At 38.6% G+C, this 21,518-nt stretch overlaps 1 protein-coding gene across 2 annotated transcripts in view; it reads right to left on the bottom strand.

Moving 5' to 3' along the window:
• Positions 1-21,518, bottom strand: part of Tex10 (testis expressed 10) — a 39,226-nt gene that overhangs the window by 3,557 nt on the left and 14,151 nt on the right. For both annotated transcript variants that reach the window (XM_041667905.1, XM_041667906.1), the window contains 8 exons: positions 17,940-18,178; positions 17,308-17,443; positions 16,618-16,793; positions 15,390-15,567; positions 10,054-10,142; positions 8,985-9,118; positions 4,971-5,051; positions 3,205-3,386 (listed from right to left, as the gene is read on the bottom strand). In XM_041667905.1, coding sequence (XP_041523839.1) covers positions 3,205-3,386; positions 4,971-5,051; positions 8,985-9,118; positions 10,054-10,142; positions 15,390-15,567; positions 16,618-16,793; positions 17,308-17,443; positions 17,940-18,178 — 1,215 coding nt within the window. The remainder of the gene's footprint in view (positions 1-3,204; positions 3,387-4,970; positions 5,052-8,984; positions 9,119-10,053; positions 10,143-15,389; positions 15,568-16,617; positions 16,794-17,307; positions 17,444-17,939; positions 18,179-21,518) is intronic.

Genomic DNA, 21,518 nt, shown 5'->3' with positions numbered 1-21,518 from the left:
AAAAGACTGCTCCCCTACAATTTTACTAATTGTACTGAGCCCCTCTTTATTCATCTGTACAAACTCCCGCCTAGCCTGTTCAACTGTATATAGAAGACATGCCGAGCTCCCAGGGGGTGCAGCTTCTCCATCTGAGAATCTGGCCTACCGGATTCCAGCTTCTCTACATGTACCCATTATCCTTCAGTCCCTCACTGCCCTGGAGCTGTGCTGCAGGAGCTGCTAAAGGCTCCGGCCTTCTTAACTCTTGACCATGACCTACGCCGTGAACTTTACATAAATGACACTCTTGTGAGATACACAAGGAATCCATGTTAAACCAACAGGGTCAAGGTCTATTACTAGCCCAAGTACTTACACAGAAACAGACTTAGGCAGCCATGTACAAGGAGAAAAGTAGCTTAATTAAGCAAAGGCATAACGACCATAAAAATTCAGATGAAAAAGAGAAAGCTGCTTTGGTTCTTGACAGACTTTTAATACCTAAGCCCTTGGGTCATTTGACAGTGTGGCTGCATTCTGAAAAAGGTATTGTTGGATGATTTCATCATGTGAACTCCATAGTACACATCAAGAGATGCTGATGGAGGAAGGTCATTGGCTAATAAAGGCACTGCGCTGGCCCATTTTATTGGTTAGAGGATAGGTGGGAGGAGTAGGCAGAACAGGACGCTGGGAGGAAGAGGAAGTGAGCTCAGTCTCGACAGCTTTCCTCTCAGGAGCAGACGCCTGAGAGAGACGCCATGCCCCACTCCCGGCATGAAGCTCCGACCCAGGATGGACTAGGCTAGAATCTTCCCGGTAAGACCGGTTCTCACAGATTATTAGAGATGGGTTGATCGGGATGTGAGAATTAAGGGCTAGGGCTAAAGGGCCAAGCAGTGATTAAATGAATACAGTTTGTGTGTTGTTATTTCGGGGCATAAGCTAGCCGAGCAGGCGGCCGGGGTGCTGGGAACGCAGCCCGCCGCTGCCCATATTACAACAAGATGCAGTAAGCACAGATATGAAGTATTAAACATCTTGTAGCAATCTTGCCTCTGCTAACAGTGCTGGGATTAGTTACAATGCCTGGTTTATGCTGTACTTCTTCTGACCAACTAGCAGCAAGCAGGCCTGTCTATATCAGCACCACCAAAAACACAGGGGTTTAACATGTACAATATTGCAATCGCTACAATGGCACTATGGATTCTAACCTTCAGCTCCATTACACTCTTCTCTAACAGTCCTCGCTGGCTGAAGCCTTTGCAGCAGATGACTGCTTACTTTACACTTGTTAGTTTAAGGGAATTTCAAATAACTTTTAAGCATTATTGTAACAAATGCTTCAAAACTTAGGTGTGGGAGGCAAGGAATCTGAACTGGACTCAAGTACAAGTACTGTAATTGACAAGCTCTGGCATATTCACAGAACATAATACTAATGGATCGAAGTAACTGCACAGCAGGCCAACCCTAGACCACAGCCTGTATTTGTAAACCATGTTCTATTGGAAACAGTTACATTCATTTATTTGTGTATTTTCTACTGTTGCTTTCACACTATACAGCAGTGTTGAGTACCTATGGCAGAGAGCTTATAGTCCTGAAAACCCGAATTGTTTCCTATCTAACCCATTAAGAACTTTACTGACCCTTGCCTTGGTACAGAGAAATGTGAGTAAATACAACTAAATGAATCAACACAAATGAATCACAGATAATACTGACACCCAAAGCAACAACAAAAAAATATGAACAAGATAATTCTTCCCAAGTTCACAAATGAAGAACAGATATTAATACTGTTCACAAATATTCTACTTAAAAAGCCAGATTGTCAACTCTAAAGTAACTGAGATACAATAAGAATAAGAAATCCAGTGTGTGAAGTGGCTGGTGGTGTGGGCCCATACAGATCTAGGAATTCATTACATGGATGTTGATGGAGCGGTGGGCCACTTCCCGCCACCCGGCTAGCTTTATCCAAAATAATTACACGGAAACTGTATTCTTTTAAACACTGCTTGGCCCATTAGTTCTAGCCTCTTATTGGCTAATTCTCACATCTTGATTAACCCATTTCTAATAATCTGTGTAGCACCACGAGCTCGTGGCTTACTAGGGAGATTCTTAATCTGCTTCTGCCTCGAGAGGAGAATCATGGCGACTGCCTGACTCAGCTTTCTTTCTCCCAGCATTCTGTTCTGTTTACTCTGCCTACCTAATTTTCTGTTCTATCAAAGGCCAAGCAGTTTCTTTATTAATTAACCAATGAAAGGAACAGATAGATACAAGACCCACCTCCATCATATGGATAGCTTGGTTTGTATTTCATTGTTTTAAGCCATGTACTTTATATAGCCAGCAAGCTTGCTGCATTTTCAGAACATTTAAAAGCTCAAAGAAAAGAGGGCACAGAGCATGATGGTGCATCCCTATAGTGCTAGGACCATGGAACTTGCTCAAGATTCTGAGCTTGGGGCCAGTAAGATGGTCTCAAATTAAAAACAAAAACAACCATAGCAAACTATAAAGTTCAAAGAAAGACTAGAAAATATATATATCAAAATATGAACAGCAAGTAAAAGAACATAATTTTGTTTTTTTCCTATTTGCTTACCTGTAGATTTCTTTACTGGATTCAACAGGTATACCAATAAAATTAAAACATGAAATCACTTTTAAATCTATAGTAGAATCTTCCAAACTAACTCTAAGTTCTAGTTTAAATATCAAATAGGAGTAAAAAATACTAAACAAATCATTAGCATTTTAGAACACTTCTTAAATCCAAGAATTGAAAATTCTATCTACTCTTGGCTAACTCTAATGAAGTCAAAAAAAACAAAAACAAAACAAAAAAAAAAAACCAAACCACAAATGTTTGTACTAACAGTTCACTGTCTTCAGAGTAGATTTTTTTTTTTTTTTTGCTTTGGTAGATGTTTAATACTGTTTATAAAAGAAAAATACTGGGAAACTTTGTAATATCATCTGACTTTTCAAATTCGTAGCTTAATGAAAAATTAAAAGACCCAAGAATACTTGGTACAACACTTAAAAAAAAATCATGAAAGAACAAAGAAAAAAGTTGCCAAACCTTATACAAGCCCACGGAAATGAATTTAATTAGTTCTAAAATCTAATTCTCCTTCACTCTTTTTAGGAAGAAGAGAAACAGAAGGAAAAGATTAAAATTGAAAGTCAAATCAACCTTACCTCTTCTTCAGATGTTCTGCTTCTCCCTTCTCTAGAGTAAGCAGAAAATAAAGAAGGCTGTAGCAACAAGAAGCCAGGAATGGCAGGAGAGAGTCACTAACTACACACGTATGATCCAGGAGCTTACACATCGCTCCAAAAATACAACCAGCTGTACTGTCAGGAATTACAGTCAACCCAACCTGAGTGGAAAAAAGAAAGATTAATTACCTCTTCACGAAAGCCCCTTCCCCAATATACAATAAAGCATGTTTACTGGGCTGGAGGGGTGGACAGTGCTACTTCAGATCAGCATGCATATAACCCAACTACTTGCAGAACTTTAAGCCCCAATTTTTCTCTGAGAATTTAATTCCCAAATAAGATGACTTTTCATGAAAAAATGACTTTCATGTGTATGGTGCTGAGAAGTGAAACCAGGGCTCAGGAATTCACACACACAAGCAGGCATTCTACCAGAGTCAGCCTGAGAAATATCACTGATATAATCCATGCACTGCCTCCCTTACAATTTGTAGGAAGCACCTACAAGTTTCTTTCCTTTCTTTCTTTCTTTCTTTCTTTCTTTCTTACAAATTTCAAACATTACAACTCCTATCACTATTCAGAAATAACATTAAAGGAGTGCTTCATACACTACATCCAAAGAAAATCTCGATAATAACAGTCACACAGTTATTTTTTAAGACAAGAAAGACTGTTCACTGGTTCCCATCTTCTACTTTATGTATTAATGCAGAATCCTTTTTAGATTTAGTCTTCTTCAGAATTTTATTTAGCCATTTAGGTACAAATAAGGAAAATGCATCTCTATAGGAATCAATAAGAGATAATACTAATATTAATATTAATATTCAACTGCTCACTGGGAAAAACCTGGAGGCCAGATATGGTTCATTACGGCATTCTCATTCATCTAGACCTCAGAGGCACATTCTCAGTAAGGCTGAATCAAAGCTGTTGGCTATACAGAGGTCAACATTAGGAACCTCCTCCAAAGGGTAATCTGAAAATGAAAACCAAGACTGGCTTGGGATGTTTACCCTTTCCCACAACAAATGTGGCCTTAGGAAAGCAAAAACCTCTGGGACTGAGAGAAAGGAAAAAGAAAAAAAAGGGGTGTGTGTGATCCTGGACAGTAAGAAAACAAGAGCTGGGAATCTGACAGCATGAAAGAAGGGCGCTTGGAGTTAATATAGTACCTCTTCCGATTCAAGGAACATCATTCTAAAGAAGCAAAAGGCTATGGACGTGACTATAAGATTAACCAAAGAAGTGAATCCTCTGAAAAACACATTTTAAGAGGCCTTCCTTCTTTCTTGTAAGTAAAACATCTTCTAAAAATCCCAAAGTCAAAATGTAAATGTTAGAGAAAGTTCAAAGCCCCAGTGAAGGCACAATAATGTAACTCTAATGCCAATGTTGAGAGGACACGTCGGTCTCAAACTGAGCCCACTGCTTCCAATGACTGAGTCTTGTGATGTCCCTACTCTGACAAGCCACCTATCTATTGGATCCCAAACACACTCACTGACAGTATTGAGAAGTGAATGGGAGCTTAACTTCAAGGTCCCTCATTTCACAAACACAGAAACAAGGTCTTAGGAAACAATGCATCCCACCCTTCACCCACTCATCAATGTCACGTCCAGAAACATATTTCATTAGCAACAGCCAGCAAAAGTTCTTACCACATCATGCCATTGAGAGGCCAGGTAAACTGTGTTTCACTTAAAACACACACACACAAAACTAAGGATATTTACCAAATGCTTACTGATGGCACTTTGCATGATGTCAAAGCTCTGGCTTCGGGCAGGAATAACCAATAAACTGTGGCAAACCGCCTGTGAGAAAAGGCAAAAAATAGTAACTGCATTATGACATTTAAGAATTTAAAACAAAAGGTTCAACCCAACTTTTAAAACCAACTTTACATATTACTAGCAAACAGGTAACAAAAACTTGACTTTGAAGATACAAACGTCAAGGATCAAACAATGAGACCTCACACTTTGGTGCACTTTCCAAGCCTAACATCTTCTAGCTATAGAAACTTCCACACCTTTCAAATAGCTCAGCAAATGGATACTGTTAATATCTACTAATTGCTACAACAGAAAGGTACAAAGGAACAAAGGACATGGTCTAAGGGTTGACAAAAACCTTCTATACACTACAGAAAAATACTTACAATCCAGAAAATACCTATACAGACTGAATATCCTTTCTCTGAAATGCTAGCAGCAGTGTTTTTAACATTAGGAATTTTTCTGAACTTTAGACTGCCATAGACTTTACCAGTTACACATCCATAATCCCAAAGTCTGAAATCTTCAGTACTCTAAAACCCCAAACTTGCTGAGAATGTCTTGTTGGGATTTATTTACAAATTTCAGAGCATTTTGAATTTCTATTTGTGAATTAGGGATAGTGATGGCATCGTAATCACTTCAATCCTAACAATGACCTGCCATTCCACAAAGGTAAAAGGAAGAGAAATCTAACAGAAAATTAAATCCCTAATGTTCTAAGTTCTAAAGAAAAGAGGAAATCAAGTCCTTCATAAACACTGGTCTCTAGACAAACTGCAGAATCTGACGGGGTATGTTACCAGCTGTGAAATATGCATAAAACTACACGGGGGGCGGGACACAGGACACACAACACACAACTGGTAGTAGGAGAAGGATTCTCTCTCTAGGATGGGGTGGGAACTGGGAGAGAAGATATCCTTCTGGGTTTTGGTTTATAAATGGTTTTGTTTCTTTATGTAGACACTGGAGCCTAGAACCTCACTGGTATTTATAAACTTTTGAAATTAGAAAAAAAAAATCAAAACCAATAGTTCCCAATAAAACTTCTTACAGGCTGATATTGTCCAAAGGTTTTTTTAATGACAGGAAAAGCCCTCATATTTTCAGTGCCATCTCCCTACTTCTACTTTAGGAGGGTGGTATCTTGCTATTAACAAAAGGTTAACTCTCATTCTGAAAAACATTCTACAATAACCAAGAACTTCACTTCATCTCTTCTCTTCCAAATAATTTTTTTAAAGCCACTAAAAGTAGGGCCTCTCTGTGTAAGGTCTGGCAGAAAAGATGGTGTAAGCCGGGTCAGGTCAGTTGTGCATACAGACAGACTGCCTGCTCCCAAAGGCAGAGTCCAAACAAGGTTTGGCAGACAAAAGAAACAATCAAGTAAATATGTGAATTATATATAAATGAGCCAAGTTTCTCACTGTCAGGAAAGGCAGGAGAAAGAGGGAACAGTACGAGCACTAGCACTAACCCTGTGGCGCTGCACTTGAGTCTGCCTGCTTACAACAGAAATTCAACAGTATGAGATACCACCCATTGCTTCTGTTCTCCACTGATTTCTACATGGAGGCATACGTGTAACCAAAAAACCCAGACACATACAAAATAATGTTTAAAAAGATTATTTGAAATGTAGAAAAAGAGAAATAGACACACAACAGACAGAAAAACAGGTACATAGTTACCTTTTAATGACTATGCCAAAGGAATGTTACTACAGAGTAATACTGGAGTGGGAAGTCCAGTGACTAAGAGAACTGGCCACACTTCCAGAAAACTAGGGTTCAAGTCACAGCACCCACACAGTAGCTTACAGCTACCTGTAACTCCAGTTCCAGAGGATCTGATACCTTCTTCTGGACTCCATGAACACCAGACATACACGTGGTATTATGTACACACATACAAGCACACATACATAAAATAGTTTTTAGAAAAATATTGTATGGCGATAAAAAAAAAACTATTCAACATAAGCAAATTACCAAAAAGTTCAACAACGTGTAAAACTAAACAATAGTTGAGAGATATACTTAGTTATTGTAAAACTATAAACAGCCAGGTGGTGGTGGTTTACACCTTTAATCCCAACACAGCAGCAGGCAGATTTCCATGAGTTCAAGGCCAGCCTGATCTATAAAGTGAGTTACAGGACAGCCGTGGCTGTTACACAGAGAAACCCTGTCACCAAAAAAATAAAATAAAACAAAAACTTAATAAGAATATGGTAAACTTATGATATTGTGCTACCATAAAAAGAAAAGATACATAAATGTATCAAAATCCTGAAACTTACACTTAAGTATGTTGTATTGTCATCTTCAGTGTTTATTCATGAAAAGAATAAATACATTCTTTGGAGGCTGGGTCCAATGAGGCTCACTGATCAGAGAAGCAGAGCAGCCAGCCAATAGAGTTCTACCAAGGCTCAGACCAAAGGGGCAATCCTCAATATCCAGACTCTGTCTCCACTATCAAGGTCCAGCCCTGATATAAATAAATTATCTCACGGACCAGAGGGGACGTGTGGGAATAAAGACAGAACTCACATGGCTTTATCAGGAGGGAGTTTTCAGGGATCCCTCATGAAGTCCTGAGTTCACATCCTAACAATCACCCGCATTTATTCTCCAAACAGCTTTTATACCAAAACATAAAGGGGAAATTCATTAGCATTCTGTTCCCTAGGTAGCCAGGAAAATGACTGTGGTCAAGTCCATACCTTTCTATACCCCTTATCCTGTCTTCCTATCTATGCCTGCACTGTCAGGTAGACTGAATTAACACCTCTTTCCCAGGTGATCTCCCAAATTACAAAGAAGGAGCAGAGCGACATTAGCATATCCTGACCCTCTGTCTAGGATGGTGTCAGTTTTTCTCAAAAGGCTAAGTGACCACCTCCTGTGTAGCAGGTGCAAAGTGTGGCTTGAAATTCTGGCCACCATACAATGTAGAAATATGGGCCTCTATAATACGGCCCTACACTCCACCAAACCCCAGAGACTGCAATGAGCTCCTGTCTCCTTCCACCTAATATCACACTCTCCACCCACCCACATCTCTCCTATCTCCACCTCCCTAGAGCTGGCATTAAAGGCGTGAGATCCCAAGAGCTGGGATCACCTTTGTGTGAGTTCTGTCTTTCTTTTAGACAGATTCAATCTTGTAGAGCCTAGGGTGGCCTTGAACTAACACAGATCCCTTTGCTCTGTCTCCCAAATCCTGGGATTAAAGGTGTGTGCCACCACTGCCTGACGTCTAATGGTTTAGCTCTGCACTCTGATCTTCAGGGAAGCTTTATGTTAAAACACAAACAAAAGATCACTACAGATGACCCTTATAATTCCATGATAAAATTCAGTCTAAACTTAAGGTTTCAATGTGCAGTTTTGCTAATACTGAAACATGCTAGTAAGATTTACTACTTTTGTAAATTTATTAGCTATCTATAAAACTTAGTATTTTCAAGGTTTCCTTAACAAATACTGAACATAATAAAGTTAAATTATTTAAACCATCTATGTTTTTAAGTAGTTTATCAAAGGTACAAAATATAAACCAGATTCTCCTCTCAAGAACTGTAAACAAGATCTGTATGTTGGCCTCGAAACCTAAGGAAAAATTAAGGTCTTTCTTAAATGTAATTCTTAACGAAAAATTAATCACACATAAATTCTTAAAATCAAAGAAACTTATGAGCGGTTTGTTTTTGTTGTTTAAAAACTCTCTTTCAAAAAGACGCCAACCCTACGTAAGTGATCTCTCTCATTTACTAGCTCAAGCTAATCCTCTACATGAAGCTCTATATTCTCCCTCTTCAAAATACAGGACTCACCCCTACAAACACAGCTGAGCTGTCCTCTCCAGCAGGAGTCCCGCTCTCTAACCATGCTGTGTCTAGTAGCATATCACAAACGGCACCCAGCACACAACAAGCACCGGTAACTCATGCGCTATTACCTCTGTTATATCCCAATGGTGTAAAAACTGGTCCAGGTCGGTAAGGTAGAGAAGCACAGGGGAAAGTGATGTCTGAATGACATGAGGAACTCCACGAAGGTTTTGAAGCCAGGCCAACTCCTCTTTTGAAAACCCTAATGTAGGTGACAAACAGAGCCAGCTGAAAAATAAATCACAGAGCGTAATACACAACTCATAACAGCTCTTGTTACTCTTGTATTTCTGCATCTTACAGTGTCTTAAGGAATTAAATCCTAGAAACACATTAACCACACATGCAAAGGATGTGACTTGACCCAATGTACAACACAGCAAAAAAAAGTGTGTGTGCATTAAATTCAAGAGTACTAAAGATCCCAACAGAAGTGTGTGTGTGTGTATGTATGTATGAATATATATATATATATATATATATAATTTATATATATATATGAATGTGTATATATAAAATCACATCTGTTGGGAGCTTTAGTACTCTTGAATTTAAAAGGGAGGGGGGCAGGCAGATAATCCCTCCAATCAACAGTAGGTTCTAACAGAGAAAATGAGTGAAGCACGGAGCCACGATGCCTTTAATCCCAGCACTCTGAGGTCAGGAAGGGATCTGAGTCCTAGGGAAGCCCTGTCTCAATGCTAAAAAGCAAATGAACAGATAGGAAGGAGCAATAATATACTCTGTTCCAAATACATTAAACATTGTATGTTCTAATACAATAGCCCTTCAAATGGCTTTCAATTACTTACTGGCTAAGTCTTTTATCTGAGGAGAAAAGGATGGAATGGAGAGGTGGATTCATCCCCAAACTCCGTACATGTATTACTTTACCTGACATAATTCTGACGTCCTTTTTGGCCCTATTATACTTTGTCCAACCTACACAGAAAACCTGCCAATGACCTTCCCGACCAATAGCTCTCAGAATAATCAGACTGCCAGCAACACTGCTCAACAAGCTAACTGCTTTCATGTTCAGACCACACTTCCATGAGCACGGTCTAAGGAGGCCACTGTGACAGTCAGCACAGCAATGTGTTCTTTTTAACTCGGTATGTTTGTTAATACGGCTACCTGTAAGTGTGGAAAATAAGAAGCTGAGGTAGTCCACATCAGTCATTAAGTGGTCATTAACCGTGCGGCTCCATCCAGAAAAGGACGATCTATAAGAAACAAAAGAACTATTACCAGTCTGTCTGAAGTTTTTCTTAAGGAGTGGGGGGATGGGGAGAAGGCTAGAGTGACAGCTCAGCAGTTAAAAGCACTGACTATTCTCCCATAGGACCCGAGTGCAATTCCCACATAGCAGCTCACAGCTGTCCATAATTCCAGTTCCTGGGCTCACAGCTGTCTATAATTCCAGTTCCTGGGCTCACATCTGTCCATAATTCCAGTTCCTGGGCCCACAGCTGTCTATAATTCCAGTTCCTGGGCTCACAGCTGTCTATAATTCCAGTTCCTGGGCTCACATCTGTCTATAATTCCAGTTCCTGGGCTTACAGCTGTCTATAATTCCAGTTCCTGGGCTCACAGCTGTCCATAATTCCAGTTCCTGGGCTTACAGCTGTCTATAATTCCAGTTCCTGGGCTGACAGCTGTCTATAATTCCAGTTCCTGGGCTCACAGCTGTCTATAATTCCAGTTCCTGAGTTCACATCTGTCTATAATTCCAGTTCCTGGGCTCACAGCTGTCTATAATTCCAGTTCCTGGGCTCACAGCTGTCCATAATTCCAGTTCCTGGGCTCACATCTGTCTATAATTCCAGTTCCTAGGCTTACAGCTGTCTATAATTCCAGTTCCTGAGTTCACATCTGTCTATAATTCCAGTTCCTGGGCTTACAGCTGTCTATAATTCCAGTTCCTGGGCTCACAGCTGTCTATAATTCCAGTTCCTGGAGATCCAACACTTTCATACAGATATACATGCAGGCAAAACACCAATACAAATAAAATTAAAAATAAATACATAAGTAAATAAGCAAACCATTGAAAAGTGAGAGGCTCCTGAGACTAAACCCAGGACCTCCAAGTACCCTAATCCCATAATCCCAGTTCTGTATTTTCCTTTATTGAAAACAAATCTAGGCTGGCAAGATTATTCAGTGTAAAAGCACCTGCCAACAAACATTATGATCTGAGTTCAATCCCTGAGACCCATATGACTTCTACAGATTGTCCTCTGCCCTCCACATGCACGCAAACACACACACACACACACACACACACACACACACACACACCCCTTAAATAAATAAAATTTTAAATTTTAAAAAACAAATCCAGTTGCAAGTTGGGTAAAACCCATAGTATATGCTGTTTTTAACTTCATTTATAAGGACCCTAATATTGCAATTATGAAAGTTAAGAAGTACAAATATTTATAGTTATACTAAAAAGTATAACTGGCCCATATATATGATGTAGCACATTTCAAAATTAGACCCTCTTTAGAGTCAAGGAAGATTTTTATTTGAGTAGTGGTAGGTTCTACCACAAGGTACCTAGTTTTGTTTTGTTTTTTTCAATTTATATAAAAAGGCTTATCCTTAGCAAGTAAGTTTAATGAAATCTCAGCTTCAAACAGAAAGCAAAAAGGATCATAATCAGACTTTAAAAAATTTATCGTTAAAGTCAAGAAATGCTCTATTCCGGTGTACCCTCACAAAAGAACAGTAAAGCAGATGATTCCAAAGAAAGTCTAAAGGCTACGTGTGGTGGCACAAACCTGTAAACCCAGTACTTTTGAGACAGAGGCAGGAAAATCAGGAGTTCAAGGTCACTCTCAGCTGAGCTTGAGACCAGTCTGGGTTATGAGGCTCTATCTCAAAAGACCAAAAATAAAGACACAAAAGCTAACTATAAGGCAGCTTTAAATGAGAAACAAACAAAAAATCCTACTTTATTTAGCAAGATTATTAAAGAGGAGGAGGGGTACTAAATAACCAAGCATTCATGTGTCATTCCAATAAACATGCAGACATCTTTGGATGTATATCACAGGAATTCAGATAGGACAGAAGGAGGGCCAAATGAGTTGATAGGAAAGATCCTCTTACACACAGTAAACAGGAAGCAATTGTGCCACCCAGTGGCTAGAAGTAGGAAGCCCACTTCAAGTCTGACTTGGAAAGAATGGCAAGCAGCACACACTCTACCCAAGCCACAGCACTATAGAAGGAGCAGTATCGCCAGTCATGCAAGGGAAGGAGGGAAACCAAATGTGGCCCTGGACAAATGACATGTACCTTCATGAAAACCCAAGACCAAGTTTCTTAGTCTAATTTCTCTCTGTTCAATGCTACAAAGAAATTTCCTTATTCATATTTTTTAAAAAAATTATCCATAATTATACTGCCCAGTCTAGCTATAAAAATGAGCAGAAACTCCAAGTGAGAATGGCCATAGACATAACATTAGAACTTGACAGTCAACAAAGTATCATGTTAGTTTTAAAGATAGCATGACATACTGTTTATCAATTGTCCCAAATACTCTTACAAGAATTTGCCACATAGTACACCTGTTCAGGACTGAGTTGTTTTCTAACAACTCAGTTTATATCCTAGAATGGTATTGATAGGGGGTGGATGTCATTATATCCTAGAATGGTATTGATAAGGGTGGATGTCAAATCCTAGGAAACTATAAATGGGTGGCAAAAAAAAAAAAAAAACCACAAATGCAGGGAGTAACTCTAAGTACCCCCATTAAAAGCTGAGGAAAAATGAACACAAACAATGTCTAGGTGACAGGATTTTCACAAAGGGAATAACCTAATTCTAACAAGAACAGCCGGGCATCAAAACTACAAAAGTTGAATTTAATCTCTAAGCCCAGTTCATACAACAAAATAAAATTTGTCAAAGATCAAAGAAATACCTCTGGGAAAATAATCTGGCAACAGCACCCAGCATATATGGGATTAAGAAGCAAGACTTTTATTTTAGTATAGGACAGAATAAAAAAAGAGTTGGTTGGTATATAATCATGGACTAGCAGAAGAGCAGACACTGAAGAAGAAAACAACCTGAAGTACTAAAACCACGTCTGAGGGAACCAAACAGATTACAACTGAAGCAGGATGGAGCCCAGGACCCAAGCCTGCACTCTATCCCCATTCTCTCATGTGCTCTTACTGATTAGGAAACCCATTATCAGAATTGCAGATTAATCCAGTTTTCTAACTATCACTACAAATCTCCACAGGGAAATAAGTTAAATAAAGCAAGACTGTTGAATCCACTTTTGAAAAATGCTAATAAACTTTAGAGAACCATAACTGATAATCATAAACATTAAATGTAGTTTCCTAGTCTTAATTGAATCTTAAGACACTATAGCTAAGAACAATGTCCTCCAATGGAAACAAGTAAAAAAAACAAAAAACAAAAAACAAAAAACCAAACTTCTGGTTACAGATAAAACAGTAGCATTAAAAAGAAAAAAAATATTTTAAACATTAAAGGCTTACACCAAAGTTCAGAATTTTTTTCTATTTATAAGGAAGAAAAGCATAGAAAACTAGTCAGTGGTTCAAATTCCTAAAAATATAACCAATCTAACACACATAAGTAAACTTTGAATTTTCAAATATAAACAAACTGAATAGCTCCCGCTAGAAAAGTGAGGCAGACAGACCGTTATGAATCATACCGCACTTAACAATAGCCAAATATAGCCGGGCGATGGTGGCGCACGCCTTTAATCCCAGCACTCGGGAGGCAGAGGTAGGCGGATCTCTGTGAGTTCGAGACCAGCCTGGTCTACAGAGCTAGTTCCAGGACAGGCTCCAAAGCCACAGAGAAACCCTGTCTCGAAAAACCAAAAAAAAAAAAAAAAAAAAAAAAAAAAACAATAGCCAAATATAAGTTTATTTAAAGAAGCAACTGATAGCTGGGTGTGGTGGCTCATGCCTTTACTCCCAGCACTTAGTAAGCAGAGACTGAAGGGTCTCTGAGTTTGAGGCTAGCCTGATCTACAGAGAATTCCAGGACAGTCAGGGTTACAGAAAAACCCTACCTGTCCAAAAACCAAATGAACAAACAAACAAACAAAACAAACAAATGATTCACACAGTAAATTCCAGAGGGAATTTTCAACACTGGCAATATGATTTTTTTTCTTTTAAAGTCAGGTGTGGTATCTTATACAGGTCTTAAATCACAGTGCTAGGAGGCAGAGGCAGGAGAATGTCTGTGACTTCAAGGCCAGACTAGTCTATATAGTAAGTTCCAGGATACCAGAGCTATGTAGAGAGACACTATCTCCAGGAAAAGAAAAAAAAACTCCCAAAGCTAGAGGTATCCAGTTCTCCACACAGTAAACATCTGAGCTAAAGAAGTGACGCTAGGTAGAAGAGCACTTGCCTGGCATGTGCATAAAAATGAATTAAAGACAATCCCATCACATAAACTACACATTCCATATTTTGGGAGATAGTCAAAACAGTTGCAAGCAAGATCTCAAAGAGATACTTATACACTAATATTCATAAAGCATTATTCACAGTGGCCAAATGGCAGAGACAATCCAGATGCTCATCAACAGATAAACTGAAAAATAAAAGCAGCAAACATCTGATGGACTATATGTGATCTCAGTACAGGGACAAATTTCTCATATATCTTATATGATAAAGCTTGAGGACAAAGTGAAATAAGCCAGACACAAAAGGAAAAATGATATCATTAAGACAGACATCTAGAATAGCCCAAAATAATAAAGGTTAAAAAAAAAAAAAAAGAGGTTGTCATGCAGTAGAAGGAAGAGGGAACAGGTTGGATGCTCCAGAATAAACCTAACTGTTAAATGGGCATAGTGATGCATCCACCTGCAATTCCAGCACAGGCAGGGGATCCCCAGAGAAAGTGATCTAGTTCTGAATTTAACTGAAACCCTGCCTCAATAAAAAAGGTGGAAAAGCAATCAACACCAACCTCCAGACCTCACATGCCATCAGATACCCCTTCAGTGCAATTACAGCACACATACGCCACAAATTACACACATACACTTCACATTCATACATCCTCAGTCCGACAGAAACGGTCCACATCACGACACATAACCACCTGCAATTTTAAGTACAGGACTCTTACCGACAGGCTTTTAGCCACTTAACTACAAGCTCTATTCCAAACTATGGACACATTATCACAGAACAAGGAACTTCCATCAGCCTTGTATCAACAAACTAGCAAATGAATGAAGGATTGGGCGGTGGTGGTGCACACCTTTAATCCCAGGACTGGGGAGGCAGAGACAGGTGGATCTTTGTGAGTTACTATGTAGAAAGATCCTAATCTCAAAAAACTAGCAAAACCAAAGAAGCTTTCTGTATTTCCATCCCATAAAGCAGAAGAGAGGGAAAGACGATACACTTAATATATAGCTCACTTCACAGTGATACCTCATATACAGTATCCCAATAAGTGTGGCAGACAAACTTGAACCAAGTCTTCCCATAATGCAGCACCGACTTAACCGAGAAAGCAAATCAGCAGGCAGAGTAGGTAGAAAATACAAAAGCTGAACCAAACGCTGCTGAGACTCTGCAGGAAGAACCACCACAGCGCCTTCTTGTGGATCTAGTGGGGTAGATAAAAATGAAATTTAGCTATAAAAGATACAGAAACCACAGATTAAATTATTAAAGCAGCTTGATGACTTTCAATGTGTTCAAGGCTGACAACATAATTGAAGTTATGTTGAACTTCAATTAACAATTCTATACCAAAGTTAAATGTTGGTGGTAATAAAAACGGGCTAAAGGGAGGGCTCAGAGGTGAAGAAAATGTTATTGCTCTTCCAGAGGACCAGAGCAGGCGGCTCACAACTGCTAACTCCAGCTACAGGGAGATATGAGGCCTCCAGCCTCCAAGAGCACTGTACTCACATCCATAAACCCACAAAGACACAACTTTAAAATGATTTTTTTAAAAAAATCTTAAAAAAAAAAAGTCCTACTAGGAAAATCTATAGATGGAATATAAATTAATTGTTGTCAGGAACTGAGTAAAGAAAGACTAAGAGATGACTAATGAAAACAGGGTTTCTTTTTGAGTAATGAAAACATTCTCGAATTATGTAGCAGTAATAATGGGACCACCTCAGAAAAATACTTAAGAATCTCTGAATCATACAACATTATAAAGTGGAAAAACTTACAGCATATGATTTATAACTCACTAAATGTAAGTTATATATACTTTATAAATATATACGCCAATAAGATTTTATTAGTTTTTCCTCAAAATATTAAGTAGTCAGTTATAGAGATGAAAAGAATATTAATTTTAGAGTCATCAAAGATACTCATGAATAATTTTAAGATAACTTAAGAATGAAAAGACATGAAGTAGGCAGACAGGAAGAGCTCAAGCTTGAGGGGCTTGAACTTCATTGTGAGACCCTGTCTCAAACACAACTTCCAAAACAACTACAAAAACAGGTAGGGAGACTACAAAAGGCAAAAATTATTCTAATATACATAAAATGAACTTACTGTTTAACATTCTGTTTGACCAATTTAACCTAACATAAACCAAGAAAAAAAAAGGCCAATCTAAAGAACTCCCTTTGAACATTCCTTGTTGGAATAGATCAAGGCTGACCTTCACCACAAAACACTCACTCACCATAAATTCGTAGAGCAGCAGCCTGTAAGCTTTTCAGTAAGTCCTTATTTGCTTGTGTTGCCGCAGTATGAATGATATCAATCAGTTGTGTGGACAGCTCAGGGTTTCGGGAACCAAGGTGAGAAAGCTGCAATGGTAGGCCGGCCAGCCAACGGGATAGCACTCTACTTCGGTATCTTAGGAAGGCCAAGGAAGAACAGGAAAAAATATTAATTGACAAACATGAGAGGTATTACTTAAACCAAAACCAATCTTTTTTCTATTTAAATATAACAAAAGTAGTGAGATCCAAATAACACGTTTTCTTATTTCAGCATTTGAAAGCAGGTAGAACGCTAGCGGCCCTTTTGTAGCAGTGGCAGTTTACCCACTACATCAAGAAATTATGTAACTTCTAAATGAAAGGGGGGTACCAGTGAGATCTATGTGAGTTGTGTATCCTGTGTTAGCTGCCACACAATATATGAGACAAACCACTACATTTAGTAGGTGGCCACCAGACAAAAGGACACCAGCCTTGCATTATCTTAAGTCTGTGTAGATATGGTATAGGTTTCTTGCATTATGAAGAGTTCTTGCTGATAAAATTTTATATCGTTTCTTGAATACAACAAGTAGACCTTAAAGACTTAATCATTCAGACTACAAAACAACTCATCAAGAGAATAGGGGAAAACAACAAATCTTTACCTCAATCTGAAAGACCTCAGTTCTTCTTTCTGATAGATTTTACTGAAAAATTTAATTAGCAAAGTCCTAACTGGAAGAAGCAGGCCCCTCTGTTGATACAGCGCATACACGGCCTTAATGAGAACCTCTGTAGCCTCTGAGAACAGAAAGAAAACTGCATATGAACAGACATTCCTTCAACACAGTTCTACTTTGTTCCTAGGCAAAAACTGATGGATTATCATAGACAGCAACAGTGTGACATACAAAAGTCAAAGCAACCAGAGACAACATTCTCACTTTTCTTAGGAACAAACGTAGGATCACAAAAACCAAGGTATTGGAAAAGTAAATGCAATGAAAACCAAATAGGAAAGCTCTGAATTGAATGGGGAAAAAATTAGTAACTCACTTCAAAAACCTAAGTTAATTTCAAGCTAGACAGAAGAGAAGTAAGCACATCCAGGAAGGCAGACATCTTTACCAAACTGCTTCAGAAGGGCCCCACCCAAGAAAGAAGCACTTCCAGCCACAGTCCCAGGGCTCAAGCAGACTGCTTCATACTACTTAGACTTGCAATGGCTTGGACGTAAGCAGCGCAACCACACGGAGTGATGGCAATCATTTATGGAGGTCCTCTCCTGCACACCTACCTCTGTCTGGCTGCATCTGTATTAGCCTCCAAGAGACGCCAAGCAATCTGTTCAGCTGTTTACTGTTCAGCCTAACACCACCTTTAAGGGTCTCCGTCACAAATTTCCTTATTGTTTCTATCCAACTGGAATCATTCTGCAAAGTTGAGGCATTTGCCAGCGAGACCATGATATCAGACAGCGTTAAATTCAGTAAAAGATGATCTACATTATTGGAGAGAACCGTGCAATGCTTGATGCTAAAACAAAAAACATACATAGAGATCTATAAACCACACCTGCTTGCAGACACTTCAATAGTCCTAACAGTGGATAAAAGGGTTTCCTTGTAGAATTTACAATTTCCAAGAAGACGGAGTACCAGGAAACTTTAAAACATAGTTCTGTAAATAAAACTATCCTATGGAATCAAGATTGTATTTAAAAAGAAAAAAAAAATCACAGCATCTATAGCTCTGGTCATTACTGAGTTACTATTACAAGAAGGGCAACTGGTGATACCTAGCACTATACTGGAATCTTAGACTTTCTACAAGGCTTGATAAAACCTGAATTTTAAAGCAAGTAATTGTATTTGGTGGAACATTACAGTAATACTGATTTTTACTTAACTTCAAACTAACCATCTGTTTTAAAAGAACCACAAGGGCAACGTGGTCTACATAGTAAGTTCTGGACCAGTCACGGCTACACCGTGAGATCCTGTCTCCTAACAAAAGAAACATTAAAAAATTTACAAAGAAAATTCATCCAGGTTTTATCAAATCATCCAATTTTGTAATTCATATAAAAATATTAAAATAGTTTCATTTATTTTAGCCAAGTAAACTCATACCTGCCAAAGTTTCAAAAAATTACAATATACCTCTAAACAGAGTATTTTAATAAAATTAAAGTTGCAACTTAGAATATATTCATCTCAGATTATATAATATTAGAGGCTATTCTGTTTAGAAAAACATTAGCCATAATCATCACTATCTCAAAATAATCCAAATAAATAAAGGAAAGGACAACCCTAGGTCAGGCTTAAGCACGGACATGTAGTAAATTACCACACACCAAGTATAGAAATTAGGCCTGGTACTACTTAGCATCAAATGCAAGGCTAGAAATGACAAGGCTAGAAATGAAAGGAAAAAATGGCACTAAATGACGAGTCAGTGGCTAAAGACATCAAAACAAATTCTGCAGGCAAAGAAGAAATAATAGCTACTTGCTTCTTTTAGGTTACAACGGTACAAAAGGAAAACTGAGTGTTAACAGGCTATTATCAAAGAAAAGGTTACCACCGGGCAGTGATGGCACATTCCTTTAAACCCAGCACTCAGGAAGCAGAAACAGGCAGATCTCTGTGAGTTTGAGGCCAACAGAGCTAGTTCCAAGACAGGTACCAAAGCTACACAGAGAAACCTTGCCTAGGGGTCGGGGGAGCCTTGATACTTGAACAATGCCAGGAATGACAAGAATAGATGTTAGAATGTACTAGGAAGGCATTTAGGAAAAATGAAAGTATCTGAATTTGAAATTTGTTTAAATGTATGTATATGAGCTTGGAGAATGTGGAGGAGTCTCGAATCTGAGCACGGGTGACTTAACAGAGGTGACGAAAAATGAAGACCTGGACTTAGGTCTTATTTTGGATCTGTTGAACTGAAATATGTCATAAGCCCAGAAATGGTCATTGGACAATTCAAAACACAGGTTTGACACTAAAAGAAGTCTCAGAGAGTTCAAAAAGTACCCACTTAAATATTCCCAAGGAAGCTGAGAAAGAATCATTTTTACCTTATATAGTCAATTCTCTACTAAAAACATGAAATTTCACTACTAGGAGAGAATAAAATCTTGAACACTTTCTATATGTAAATTTTTCTCACATGGCCTAATTAACCAACTAGAACAATGGTTCTCAACTTTCCTAATACTGCGACCTTTTAACACAATTTGTCATGTTGTGGTGATCTCCCCCCAAAACCGTAAATTAGTTTTGTTGCTATTTCTTAACTATAATTTTGCTATTGTTGATCTGTGTTTTCCAATGGTCTTAGGTGACTACTATGAAAGGGTCATTCAGCCCTTACTGGGGAGGTCTTAAACCACTGATCTTGAAGGTCTTAATATATACTTGCAATTTAGAAGCGTTCATTTTGTTTCTCTAGCTATTTACACACAAAGTGTTAAAACTAAATCTACAAGAGCTAAGCATGGTAGTGCATACCTTCAACCCCACACTTGGGAGGCAGGGGCAGGAGGATCTCTGATTTTAAAGCCTGTCTATAGAGCAAGTTCCAGGACAGTGAGAGAGAAACCCTGTCTTGAAAAGCCAGAAGAGGGGAAAAAAAAATCTAAATATACAAACCATCAATCCTATAATGAAGCCAACTCTCTAGTAAAACTTCGGTTTAGAGTCAAATCTTGCTGACAACTTTAAAGTGGGATGAAAGCTAGGTATGGTGGGTGCACACCTTTAATTTCAGTTCATTTTGAGAAAGGAAAAGATACTGTAACAATGTTTTTAAATTATTACAATTGTTCAAAACTGATTAAAGGCATTTCAAGATTCACGATTAGCTAGACATGGTGGCACAGGCCTTTAATCACAGAACTTGAAAGGCAGAGGCAAGTAGATCTCTTGAGTTTGAGGCCAGCGCAGTCTACATACAGTTCCAGGCCAGCCAAAGCTACATAGTAAGAACCTGTCTCCAAAACAGGAAAAATAACAACAACCAAAAACAACAGACTCAAGAGCGCTTACTCATTAAGTCCACTGTCCCAGGGAGAATAAGTAAAAAATAAACCCCACACCTATTGAAATATCAGTATAAAACTACAAAAAAATAAAGAGAAAAAGAATTGCAAGAGTGTTGGGAAGAGAAACAATTCTAGCTCATTGAAGACAAAAGCAGGTGTACTGTCTGGTTTTATGTCAATTTGACAGAAGCTAAGAGCTACAGGGAGTAGAGGGAACCTCAACTGAGAAATGCTTCCATAAGACTGGACTGTATGAAGCCTGTTAAGGTATTTTCTAAACTAGTGATTGATGTGGAAGAGCTCAGACCATTAAGGGTGGGGTCATCCCCGGGCTGACAGCCCTGGGTTCTGTCATGGAGGAGCAAAGCAGGTGAGCAACACCCATCCAAAGCCTCTGTGTTAGATCTCACCTCCAAGTTCTGGCCTGGTTTCAGTTCCTGTCCTTTGGGGATGGACTACAATTCTGGCCTGGTTTCAGTTTCTGTCCGTTGGGGATGGACTACAATGTTAAGTAGAAGACAAAACAATACAAAACAAAACAAAACAAAAAAACCCTTTTCTCCCTAACTTGTTTTTGGTCATGGTGTTTAATCATAGCAATAGTAAACCTACCTAGGACAGCAGGAGAATCAGTAGTTCAAGGCTATTCTTAGCTACATAGAGTCCAGCCTTGGCTACTTGTCTCAAAGAGAAACAAAACAAACAAAAGTAACATTTAAATTATGAGTCAACTGACAGATGACTTCCTAACACAGCATTGAAACCAGGAGACCATGAAGTACTACAGTGTACACATATAAAGAAACCTAGAATCATACACTCTAC

This window comes from Microtus oregoni, unplaced genomic scaffold, assembly GCF_018167655.1.
Source record: "Microtus oregoni isolate MIOR12 unplaced genomic scaffold, Mior012 000017F_ref0000208, whole genome shotgun sequence".
Classification (NCBI taxonomy): domain Eukaryota; kingdom Metazoa; phylum Chordata; class Mammalia; order Rodentia; family Cricetidae; genus Microtus; species Microtus oregoni.
The sequence above is the reverse complement of the archived record's forward strand: the minus strand, read 5'-3'. Positions and strand labels throughout refer to the sequence as shown.